Source organism: Arachis hypogaea, chromosome 4, assembly GCF_003086295.3.
Source record: "Arachis hypogaea cultivar Tifrunner chromosome 4, arahy.Tifrunner.gnm2.J5K5, whole genome shotgun sequence".
Taxonomy (NCBI): Eukaryota; Viridiplantae; Streptophyta; class Magnoliopsida; order Fabales; family Fabaceae; genus Arachis; species Arachis hypogaea.
Window position 1 is genome coordinate 124,455,929 of NC_092039.1, and position 13,768 is coordinate 124,469,696.

General features: G+C 27.4%; 2 protein-coding genes across 2 annotated transcripts; both read left to right on the forward strand.

The window, feature by feature from the left end:
* The first annotated feature begins 8,275 nt into the window (after window positions 1–8,275).
* LOC112797878 (malonyl-CoA:anthocyanidin 5-O-glucoside-6''-O-malonyltransferase-like) lies at window positions 8,276–10,068 on the forward strand. The gene has a single exon (XM_072236213.1). The coding sequence runs from the start codon at window positions 8,581–8,583 to the stop codon at window positions 9,340–9,342; it is 762 nt and encodes a 253-aa protein (XP_072092314.1). The 5' UTR covers window positions 8,276–8,580; the 3' UTR covers window positions 9,343–10,068.
* Window positions 9,391–9,936, forward strand: LOC140184264 (phenolic glucoside malonyltransferase 1-like). Its single transcript, XM_072234589.1, has one exon. The coding sequence runs from the start codon at window positions 9,391–9,393 to the stop codon at window positions 9,934–9,936; it is 546 nt and encodes a 181-aa protein (XP_072090690.1).
* Window positions 10,069–13,768: the final 3,700 nt, after the last annotated feature.

The following is a 13,768-nucleotide window of genomic DNA, read 5'->3' on the forward strand; positions in this document are numbered from 1 at the left end:
TTCCCTTTGTCTCCCCCACCTTTAGTAGAACTAGGTTTAGAGGAAGACTTGGGTTTAGAGTCTCTCCTATAATACTCAATGAGTGATTCGGCCACCACGATGACCTCATCAACATCCTTAACATTCCTTCTTTGTAGTTCTTGCTTTGGCCAAGGTTAGAGTCCATCAATGAAGAAGAACAATGCATCATCTGATGCTAAGTTAGGGATTTGAAGTGTGAGAGTAGTGAACTCCTTTACGTAGTTGCTAATCGTACTCTTGTGCTTCAACTCCCTCAACTTCTTTCTTGCTTCATAAACCACATTCTCGGGGAAGAACTGTCTTTTCAACTCTCTTTTGAAATCTTCCCATGTGGCTATGTTGCAAGTACCCTTTTCTATATCTACGCACTTTCTCCTCCACCACAAAGTAGCATTATCAGAAAGGTAGAGAGCTACAGTGCGTACCTTTATTGCTTCTTCGACCACCCCTTGGCCTTCAAAGTATCTCTCCATTTTCCATAGGAAGTTTTCCACCTCTCGAGCGTCCCTCACGCCCTTGAACTCCTTTGACTTTGGGAGATCAATCTTTGTCGTCTCCCTTATAATGGTTGGACGAGATTTTGCCTCCTCGAACCAAACTCGAACTTCCTCAAATAGCTTTAAGGAATTTTCAAGCTTCTCTTCGATTTGGAGCATGCTTTCTTTGAAAGCATCTAGTTCTCCTAACACGTGAGCCTCGAGGATCTCCTTATCATGTTCTATCCTTTGGAAACGCTCATTCATAGAGGATAGAACATTCTCCAACATAGAAACTCTCTCTTCTAAGAAGTTAGAGTCCTTATCTCTAGGCTCACTTGAAGAACGGATCTTCCTGCCTCCCCATTGAGAAGGAATAGCATCCCTTCCCCTTTGAGACTCAACATGCTCCATGGTTGCACTAGAAGCCATACCTTCAAACCACTTGTGCTTCCTCTCGAACCTTGCTCTGATGCCAAATTGTCACAGCCTTGGACACACTCCAACGCTACCGTGCCGGCACTAAGACTTACTCAACCTCTTGAGCTAAGACCAAGTCAGCCTAACCCTCAATACTTAGCAAGAAAGCTAAGAACACAAGAGAACACAAGAGAAAAAGCTTTGGTGGAAAGAACACTTTATTACTCCAATGTTGGTTACAAATGATTCACACACACATAACTCTAACTTTCACCTCCTATTTATAGCCATCCACCTCCTCAATGGATGGTTAGGATTAAATCTAATCAACGGTCTAGATTGATCATCTAGAACCTTCTTTATAAATATCTATCCTACCACTACTTTCTAAATACTTCTAGATTGTTCCATACAACTCTTCATACTTTTATATCAATCCACACTCTTCTAGAATATTCTATGGTCTTTTAGAGTCTTCTAGAACCTTCTAGAGTATGTCGGGATCTTCTAGGACATTCTAGAACGTTCCAGAACCATCTATAGTATTCTCAAACACTCCAAAAAATTATATAAATACTGTTAAATTTAACCTTCTAAAATTTACCGTGATAGAATAGACTAAATATCACATTGTAATAATTGAACAATGTATTCTCCCTGATCTCTCAACACTATAAAAGAATCTCAATTTACTTCTCTTGTGGGGACTTTTTTTTATCTTTCTAAAACTTGAGAATTCGTATCCATCTTTTTTTTTAATTCTTCTCATTGTTATTTATTTTATTTCATTAATTTCAAACAAAAATTCATAAAAATAATATTTGGGTGTTTTATTAAACGAATTATAACAAAAAATATTAAAAATTATCAAAATTTATTATTTATTATTATTATTTTTAGTTATTAATCTAATTTTTAATTTAATAATTTAATAATATATTTTAATTTATATTTTTAAATATTAATGACTAATTAATGACAAAATATAATAATAATTTAGCATTTCTCTTTATGTTGATAGTTTATTTAATATATAGTTTTAATAAATATTAATCGTTTAAAGGGTCGCTCTAGTGTAAAATACAACTTCATACAATATATAGATGTACCTTCTTTTTATATATGATGCTGACACGTGTTGTTTTCAATTTACAGGATCAAGCATGTCTTCAAGAGATTACTGACGTTCATGGGAGGCTAATTGAACCGAACTGGTGGCGTGAAATCTAATGGAGTTTGATTGTGCTGAGACCCGTTGGTAGGAGCTTGTTGAATTGGACTTTTCTGAGCGCGGAAAAAAAATTAGAGAAAAGACAGTATTAACTTGGGTCTTCGTTCCACCCTTCACCTCCCTTCACCATATTGTATTTATTAATCTTTAAGAGTAATTGTTTAAAAGTGCCACTCGTGTATGTATTGATTGTGAAAGATCCATACTCTAAATGATTTATCAATGTGAAAGATACAAGTATTTTCTTTCCACAACGTGCCAAAGTTACGTTAATTTAATTAAAAAAAATTATTCTCTTTTTTTAAGAAATATTAAAATATTTTTTTCTATTTATAAAATGTACATTCTTTTAAAAATGTTTAAAATTTTTTTCTTTAATCTATTTTAATTTTTTTGTATTAACTAATGTTAACTTTATTCAATTTTTTTTTAAAAAAATTGTTTTCAACAAAAAACTCTTTAACAAAAATTTTATTTTTTTGTCATTAAATTTTACTTACTAAAATACTCTTTAATAATTTTTTTTATTGATTAAATTATATTTTTATCAAAATATTTTTTAAAAAATTAATAATTAAATTATTTTTTCTAAAATATTTTTTGATAATTTTTTTATTATTAAATTGTGATTTTACCAAAATTTTTATTATCAATTATTTTATATTTTATTATTAATTTTCTGATATCAATATATATTATTTTAATTATTTTCTGATATCAATATATATTAATTGTTATACATATTAACAGTGGTATGATTTTTTTATTTAATATTAAAATATATATATTGATATTAGAAAAATAATAATAAAATATAAAAATAATTGTTAACAAAAATTTTGGTAAAATCACAATTTAATAATTAAAAAATTATTGAAGGGTTACGATTTTGTGGATTAGGGTTACGATTTTTGTTTTTTGGGTCTTCCAAGTTTGGAGTTTAAGGCTCATGGTTCATGTTTCTTGGCTCAAGTTCAAAGGTTCAGCTTTTACGTTTTTGTGTTTATGGTTATAATATTATGGATTAGTGTGACGATTTAGTTTTAACACAACGAATTAACAACTTGTTTGTATTATTCATGAATCTTATCTTCATTTTGTCTCGTCTTTGTTTCTTTCACTATTTCATAACTTCCACTCAAAATATACTGAAGACCAATTGTTTTCTTATTTACATTCTGCGTATCAACAATTCTATTTTCACATCAAAGACATACCCACATGCACTCTAACCAAAGTAACTTTTTTTTGCCTTCTTTTAACTAAAAGTAAAACTTAAAAAAAAATAAGACACCAAAATACAACACATTGGACTAAAAATTTTACATTCAGTAATTATAGTGCCAACTAATGATGGATATCAAAAAATTTAGATTCCGAAACAAAAAGTAATATATAAAAATATTAAAATAATTTATATCTTTAAATCCTAAATTCCAAATCCTAATCTCTATTTTCTAAATTTTGAATTATAAAATTTAAACCTTAAATTCTAAAATATATTACCTTCAAAAAAAATTTTCTATTACAATTTTTTGACAATATAAACTGGTCATACTTTTATTATTAATACAATAATATCTAATCACATATTAAATATTGGTTAAATCACATTTATTATATTAAATTAATAATATTTTTTGTCTCATATATATAGTCTATTTGGATCATAAGCTCTTCAATTATATATTCTTCATAAAGCATATTGTTTTCTGCCCATAAAATCGAATACATCACTCAAGACCTTCAGTTGATTACTTTTTTGTCTTGGGCCTATTCATTGCAAAGACAAAGACATACAATGATCCAATTATATATTTGGATATTGTCCAAAAAAATAAAAATAAAAATCAAACAGAGCCATCCACCATTTCTGTGTAGAAAGTTCGGCTCTGTGGTGGGTTCTACACAAACCTTAACTTTCTCTACATAATTCTACACTGCTTCCACTATCATAGATTATAGACACGTGTTATTATTGTCTTCTTTAAATAGAAATATCTGTAAATCTTTATACACTTGCATCTGTACATTATAATTTTTCTCGTTTAAAAGATGTCAAATGATTTCTACTTGTGTGGACAACTGGACACCGGTGAGCCATATAATATTTTAATATTTTATACTTTGCCTCGTGCTAAGAACTCTACAATTCCGAACAGTGAACCCGATACTCTTCTTCTTAAAATAACCAATTTTTATATATTTTAATTTTTTACATAATTAATGTATTTAAACAATTCTAAGAGTTAGTGAATTAGAAAAAATGAAAAGTGACAATTATATTAAAAAATAGTGAGTATTTAAAAATATATATACTTTTCTTACAAATATTTTAAATTATAACTATATATATTAGGAAAATTAAATGGTGTGAATTACTTAAAACATCCACTGATCCACACCCATGGATAAGATAGGTGGGAATTCCGTAGTTTAACTTGACGTTTAGTGGTGGATTATAAGAGCACTTTTAACGGGTCAAAAATTGAAGTCTCTTTTTAACAGGGAAAATATATTTATAATCTCTAAGCACAAGGTATATTTTAAAATTATAAAAAATTATAGGGGTGAATTTATAATATTAATTTAATTAATTAAAAAACTGAAGAAGATAAGTACTCGGATATTGTGCACATGTTGATGCCAGCTATCTCCCGTTTCCATAGCCGTCGTCTTCTCCATCTTCAAGCACTGCCTTGAGAACATCCCTTTTCACTTTGTCATTGCTGGTTTCTCCTCCACCTCATTCCACAACACCACCCACTTCTCCTTCTTTTTGGAATCATTCAGAATTTTGTGATCATTTGGGTTTGTAGCACGTAACACACTGTGATCATCTTCATTGTGCAAAAAAAGGGGAGAAAATTGCAAGCTTTGATCCGATGAAGATGAGCACCAACCATGGTTTTAGAGAGAAATGGTGATCAAAGTTTGACACTTTTTGAGTAAATTTACAACTCTATGAATGAGAAAAGATCAAATTCTAACTCCTGTGACTGAAATTGAGATCGAAACAAAAAAGTTCAGAGAGAGAGAAAGAAGGAAGAAGTGAAGTTACAACAAAAACAAGCAGTGTGTTTCAATTTGTGTGTCTTTAATTTCTTGCATTTACTGTATTTAAATGAATTGAGATTCAAACTTTGGAATGGTAGCAAGAAATAACTATGGAGCAACGACCAAGCAGATTTCTCATTTAAGATGAAAAGATTGTTGATATTTCCGGAAGCGGATCACCTGCAGCGTCCAGTGGAATTGTGGTTCTGATGATATCGATTACTACATTTTTATAAAAGCTGAGAAAAAGACCAAGTAATCTTAACGAAATTTACAAATACATTTAATTTTGGGTCAAAATTAACATTTTTAACAATTATTGTACGGCAAGTAAACAACCATTCCAACCCTTCATTTGAAATCTTGTTGGATAGTCTTTTAAGGTCATGAATATACTTTCATGACACCAAAGACATTCCCTTCTAACAGATATAGAGACTAACTATTGAAAAAGGATAAAAAGAAAAATTGAAGTCCTCTTTTCAGATGCAGAGACTAACTATTGACAAAAAAAAAAAAAAAAAAAATTTCTGCACACTACTCAAGAGGTAAGGGGTACGAGTAAGTACCTCTAAACAGGGACTTTCTCTCTCTAATAATAATTTGTCATATTATAAGTTATTATAAAAATAAATATTTATATAAAATTATAATTAATTTATTAATAATTATATTAATTATTTAAATAATAATTAATTAAATAATTTAATTATCTATTGAAAAAATTAAATAACTTAATCATGTTTGATTTATTATTAATTATAATAATTAATTATATTAAATAGTTACATCTTTATTTAATTAATAATTTATATTAATTATTTATATTATTATATTAAATTATAATTAATTAAATTTTTATATAAAAAATAAATTTAATTTTTACACCTTATAAAATAATTTAACTATGTTTTTTTATATTAAATAATTTTATAAATTAGTATAATTTTGAATTATATATTGTGTATTATTTTTATATATAATTTTTTTAAATATTTATTTTTAACAGTGAATTATTTTTTAATTTATAAATTTAAAAAATATTATTATAAAAATAGTAATTATATAAATTTTAATTATTTTAATTAATTAATTAAGTGGGACTATAATAGGAATTAAAATTAGTTTCTCATAATAAAAAAGAGAGAAATTTTTAAATTTTTATTTACTATTTATGATACAAAAAATTGATATAAAATTATTTTTTATAACAAATGAATCATAAATAAGGATCGAGATGAATTCTCTATTAGAAATAGTCTAATATTATATGGGTCAGGTTCAATTCCACAAACAAATTAAACCGTCCGATACCACCAGTAGGAATTCTAAATCTTTTGTCGTGTATAACATAGAGTGAAAGAATTTTAATTATATGATTTAATTATTTTATTAATTTTTATAATTTTATTAAATTTTTAGTTAAGATATATTTTTTAATTAAGTTTTTATATTTTTCAATTTTATAATTAAGTATTTTCTCATATAAAAAATATTTAAACTAATAAGATATTTTTTAAATATATTCCATAAAAAAATTATTTAATTATAAATACTTATAATTTACAAAAAATATTTAATCAATTTTAATATTTTTTATACTAAAAAAATTAATTATAAAATTAAAAATAATATAAAAATTTAACTAAAAAATATAAAAATTTAATTATAAATTTGACAAATTATAAAAATAAAAAAATAATTAAACCTAATTATATATATATAATAGTATTAAAAAATATTAATATTCTAAAATATTAATATTTAAATATTACATCACACATCACACATGTAAAAATTTTATCTATTTCTTAATTATTGCCAAAATTTAAATTCGAATACAACATACAGCATATAAAAAAAAAGTAACATATTTGATTACTCAACCAAACCAAAGTCCTAGTTGCGGTGTTCCTTTAAATATGACATTGAAGATTGATTTCCAAAAGCATTACTCTTTTATGAAATTTTTGGTTTGTTAGTGGCTATCATGTTGTGAATAAAAAAAAAAAAAACACACTGTACTCGAACTGAAATTGACAAATTGTTTTTTCTCACCATCATTGGAGTTGCAAGGGTGATTATTCTCATATATTACAACTGACACAATATGTAAAATATAATTATTGTTATTAAAAATTGACAATTTAAACTTTAAAATTTGAATGTGTATGATTAACTTTAAAATATTTGATAATTTAAATTTTTGATAAGATATAAATTAATAAAATTCAAATGACAATAGTTTGAGATGTGTTATTGGATTAAAAAATAAATTCAACTTGTACCATGCAAATCCAATCGTTTGATTAAAATTGAATTTATTTGAAAAATAAAAATTAAGTCGATAAAACAAAATAATAAAAAATTAGATTATTTTTATTCTTTAAATCCATCCAAATTATACTACAAACATGATTTTTAATGATATGGTGTTCTGGCATTATAAACGAGATATATGCAAACATAATTTTTCATCCGTCTTGTTTGTAAATAATATATAAACAAAAAATTATGTTGTTCACAAAATAAATTAATATATTAATAATACTATATTATTTTTTGAAAAAATCTTTTAATTTTAATTCTTATAAAAAATTCCAATTTTTGTTTAATATTTTTATAAAAATACTTAAATTGACACAAACTATATTTTTGCCATAAAATTGCTTGAGGATACATTGGACCACTCATATTTTTGCCACATTGCCACTAAATTGTTTGAGGATACTTTGGTACTTTTACATAACTACAAGAAATAAATTTCTATTCAGAATATATATATATTTTGGTGGCTACTCCAATGAAGATTTAATGATTATCATCATGTGAAGATACATCATTTTGACCATTGGATGATAGATTGTAGGGCTTGATTTGATTTGAAGTAAAAGTGTTACTTTTATTTAAAATGTTGCTAAATAAATAAGTTACACTTTTTGAACAAGGATCATCATGAGAAGATGTTTTTGCCATCTTCATGGGAGTAGTTGCCATATATTTTTTTTATCAAAATCAATCCTGAATGTCTTATTCAAAGGAAAGTTGCCTTAGACACAAAAGTCCCAAATGAAAGGCTGGCATAGAAACCAATCCAATTGCCCAGCTCCATCAGTGCCCACATTTTGTGTTAGTCCATTAGAAAAACAAAAATAAAACAAGTCCCTCATTAAGAATTAATTGACTCTCATTATTTTGGTATTCTTCAACTAATAAATTTGTGCAATTTAAAATAACTTTTGTTATTAAATTTATATTCTGTGTTATTCATCTAAAATTTATGTGTTTTTTTTTTTTTACTAAAATTTATGCACCTTATAAGTATCTACATATGGTTGCTTGATCTGAAAGCAACAAGCATAACAGCAAGAAGCCATGAAAACTGTACAATTGTTCAAGGTATCTCCCTCTTCATTGGGATCACAAAATTCTTTACCTTCTTCAACTTCTCTTCCTCTAACCTTCTTTGACATACTATGGCTACGGTTGCCACCAGTTCAGCGAGTTTTCTTCTATGAATTCCCTAACCAACCCTCACTCTTCTATGATACCATTCTTCCCAAACTCAAACACTCTCTTTCTCTTGCACTTACTTACTATTTCCCTCTTGCTGGAATCCTCAATTGGCCTCATGATTCCAACAAGCCCATCATCACCTACAACGTTGGTGACACTCTCTCACTTATTGTAGCTGAATCTGATGCTGATTTCAACCATCTTTCAGGATCTGACCTTTGTGAAGCCTCAGAGGTTCACCATCTTGTTCCTGAATTGACCATTTCCGATGATCAAGCCTCTGTCTTGGCTTTACAAGTTACCCTTTTTCCAAACCATGGATTCTCCATTGGAATCACATCACACCATGCTGTTCTTGATGGAAAAACCTCAACATCCTTCATTAAATCTTGGGCTTATCTCTGCAACAAGTTAGGAGATTCATCATCATCACCTTGTGATTTGCCTCCTGAATTGAGTCCTTTCTTGGACAGAGAAATTGTGGAAGATCCCAAAGGAGTTGAAGCAAAATATCTGAGTGATTGGTTAAAGCAAGGTGGACCCAACAACAGAAGCCTCAAGGTTTGGAATCTTCAAGGTCCACAAGATTCAATAAGGGGTTTGTTCTATTTATCTAGATGAAACATTGAAAGCCTCAGAAAATTAGTGGTGTCAAAGAAGAAAGAGACTATGAATGATCTTCACCTGTCAAGTTTTGTGATATCTCTTGCATATGCTATTGTTTGCAAAGCTAAAGCTGAGAAAGTTAACACCAATAGAGTCTTTGTGGGTTTGAACGTTGATTGCAGATCAAGATTGGATCCTCCTCTTCCTCCAACTTACTTTGGAAACTGTATTGGTGGAAGATTAGCGGTTGCTGAAACAAAAGGATTGTTGGGCGAAGATGGAATAGTTGTTGCCGTTCAATCACTGAGTAATGCATTGGAGACTTTGAAGGATGGTGTGCTGAGTGGTGCAGAGAATTGGTCATCACTTTTGCATGATGGTTTGCATGATGGTAAGTTTATGAGTGCCGCTGGGACACCAAGGTTTGAGGTTTATGGCAATGATTTTGGGTGGGGAAAGCCAAAGAAGGTGGAGATGGTGTCTATTGATAGAACTGGTGCATTTTGTTTCTCAGATAGCAGCAATGGTGATGGTGTTGAGATTGGTTTGGTGTCCAACAAAGAATCCATGGATACCTTTGCTTCTCTCTTTCTCCAAGGACTTGCATAATTTTAAATGTTTTACTGTTGTCTTCAATTCTTTCTTCTATTTATCTTCTTCATGCAATAAAATTTGTAATATGTTATTTATTTGCACCGATTATCTAAAATATTGAATAAAAAAAAAGTAAGTTTTAATTCACTATATACCCATAATATTTCATACAACTATGCTATGTATACCTTAAAATTAGCTATTAGTATAAAATGTATAAAAATATAAATACGTACGTGTTAAAAATAAATTAAACGACATATATATTTATATATATATATATTAATAGTTAATTTTAATAATTAATTTTAATATATAAATAATATTTTTATTTTTTCATGATAAATTATGGAAGCTAAAGTGATGTTGTTAGGTTCCGTTCAATAAAATTTTAACTCCTCGTTAGTAGTTTATTAAAATTAGTTTTTGAAAGATAACACTTTAAAAATTGTGGATTTATATTTACTAAATTAAATAGTTTTTTTTAGTAAATATAAATAATAATATTTGTATTTAATAAAATATTTTTTGAAATTTGAAATAATCATAATAGATATATGTGGAAAAGTTTTATTAGTCATATATAATTAATAATTAATTAAAATTAAATTACATTGAAATATTTATTAAGATATAATAATTATATTAGACATTTAAATTTTAATATATTAATTTTAAAAAGTACAGTTTTAAATGCTTTGAAAAGTATTTATAACTTGAATACTTCTCAAAACTACAAATCTGGCTCTCTTGGATACATGCAGCCCCCTCACAATATCTGGCTATTAGTTGAGTTCCTCCAATTATTAATACCAAGTGAGTGACGTACGAACTCTTGAGTTAAATTTCAATTTGGCACTTAAAATTTAGTCCGATAATTAAAATGATCTCCATAATTTTGTTGGCCTCAATTAGAATTCCTAAATTTATAATCGTGGCTTCAACTTACCCTGCGATCATTCTCTGTAATGGTGGACACTACTTAAACCACAGCGCATTGGTTTCGGGCCCAAACCTTTTGGAAACTACGTCGTTTTAGTTTTTTATGGGTTAAAACTCTCTTTTTTTTTCACGACAATTATAAGTTGTCAAACATCAAGAAAACCCTTACACTACATGGTTTCTAAAGGGTTTGTGTGCGAAACCAATGCACCGTCGTTTAAATAGTGTCCACTATATCATGCAATTGCGCTAGATTAGCATTTCGGTGACAGAGATGATTGTAGGGACAAGCTGAGCCACAATTATAAATTTGGGGGGTTCTAATTAAGACCAACGAAATTGTGGATCATTCTAAATATCAAGCCAAATTTTAGGAGCCAAATTGAGATTTAACTCTACGACTCTCTTATTGCAAAATTTTTTAGTTGATGTATTATTCTATATTCTTTTTGTTACGGCTTCATCAACAATTCAACATAGAAACTTTCGAACTAAATAGTATTTCTACAAAAAACTAATATGTCATCTACCTCTTAAAGAAAGATACAATATCCAATTCACTTTTACTCGGCCAATATCTTGAATCTTGAGGTTTGTGTGCACGCGGGACCAATATTAATAATGGGGTCTACAACTCACCGGTATATATAAGTGTATAGTAATATTCTTCGGACAGGCTTAAAAAGAGCGAAACAATATATACATTCGAACCCAAAATTTTTGATACAAGGTATAGATTTTGGCATTTTAGGTATCCTTTTTTATAAAAATTAAATTTATGGGTTTTATAATATCTGCTATTCTCTATATTTTATAGAAATAGGAAGAAGTTTGATATATATTTTTTATTTTATTTTTAAATATTCTTCATCGTGCACTTGGAGAATACAATGTTATTTTGCAGTTATTATTTGGAGTTATTAATTTTGACAAATTAGCAGTAGTCATATTTGATGGTTTCTTATCTGCTATGTTAGTTTTCTCATTTCCAAGAGTTATAAATAATATTATATGTATATTAAAAATTAATTAGTAATTAATTATTATATATTCATATATATATATATATTTATTCAGATATATATGTTATATAAATAATATTTAATTTAATGTCTGATTTTTAATATAACATTTTTTAAAATTATTTCAATGATTTCTGGTTACGTGGTCATCAGTCATCACCAGTTAGCCATATAACATTTTATATTATTTTATACTTTGCCTCGTGTGGAGCTCCAGAATTCTAAACAATAAACACCATATTCCTTTCTTTAAAAAATAACTAAATAAGGAATGTTTTTACATATTTTTATTTATTAAATACTTGATGTATTTAAATCATTATAAAAATTAATTAATTAAAAAAAATGAAAAGTGACAATTATGTAAAAAAATAATGAGTATTTAAAATTTGAAGTATACACTTTTTTTGTCTGTCATCACAAATATTTAGCTTAAAATTTCAAATAAGTTATAATCACATATAATATATAAATAATGTTAAAAAAACAAAAAAATAAATAAAATTTATCTTATTTAATATTTATTAATTATTATATAATAATTAATAAATATTAAATAAAATAAATTATGATTATTTTTGATTGATTTTTTTTTGTTATCAAACAGTTTCGAATATATGGAGCTTAATCCACTGATTAGGACAGTGCGTCAATAGTCCTTATATCTCACATGCATGGATCCTGCTGAGAAAATACGGGGCACACATTGACTTTTAGTTTACTCCAATTATTAATGCCAATTGTTGAGTGACCCTACCCTCTATTATTTTTGTTTTATTATTATCAACTTTTTGTGCGTGTTTTTTTTTCTTTTGTCTTTTTTTTTGTGCGTGCTATATCAAGATATAAAAATTTCCGAAGTAATATTAGTAGAAAAACTAATATCATCCTGATCTCAAAGAGATCACGAGGGTTCAAAACTTCTTGAATTTAAATAGAAACAAATGTCCCTAATCTTTGCCTATTGTCCACAAATCATCATCATCATCATCATTAGACAATAGCATAAGTGCCTTGATGGATAGCTAGGACCAATATTAAAAACAAGAACAAGAAAATAAAAATAGAAGATCAAGGGACAGTAAAAGAAAAGAGTCCAAAACTTAAATAAAAAAGAAAAACAGAAAGTCATCAGAAGTTCAGAACTATTATTATAATAAGATAAATGTTATCGTGCTTAAAAAATAATATCTATTTATAAAAAAATTAAAAATTAATATTTAATTTAAAAATATAAAAATAAATAATTTAAAAAAATAAAATTTACTAAAAAAATAAATAAAATAAAATATATACACTAACTCATAAATACCATAAAATTAGCGTAGCGTTATAATAAAGCGACATAAATTTTGGTACAGTAGCATTTGATAAGTTAAAGTTGCCATTAAATGTCTACTCATCACTATTCTACTTTGCTCAATCATGTACCGACTTTTTTAGTTTGCCATTATCTGTTAAATTTATTACCTTACCATTTGTTTTAATTATTCATAGAGATGTCACTTTGTCGTCATAGTTACATCTAATTTTTTCTTTCAACGTTGACTCAGAGACACAATCGGTTGGCGTCTACAAAAAAGAAGACACTAAAGCTCACTAAGTGAGAGCTTCTATTGCGTTATCACTAATTTCAGCATCTTCTTATAAGTACTTGGTTCTATGTCGTGATATTAAACTACTTTTTATATGATAATAAGTGTACAAATTAATTGAAAAGGATGACAATTCGATAATAAATTTACAAAATAGTGGCAGATTGGTAAAAACATCATAATGTACCTATTTGGGTAATCAATTTCTTCATTGAAGTATGCTTTTGATTCTTTGGACGACCTAAAAATCTAAGGGTAAATCACAATAATAAATTAAGAAGAACAAAA

Bases quoted from the DNA above. Each gene is read 5' to 3' on its own strand.
- LOC112797878 (XM_072236213.1), top strand. From the start codon at position 8,581: ATGAAAACTGTACAATTGTTCAAGGTATCTCCCTCTTCATTGGGATCA.
- LOC140184264 (XM_072234589.1), top strand. From the start codon at position 9,391: ATGAATGATCTTCACCTGTCAAGTTTTGTGATATCTCTTGCATATGCT.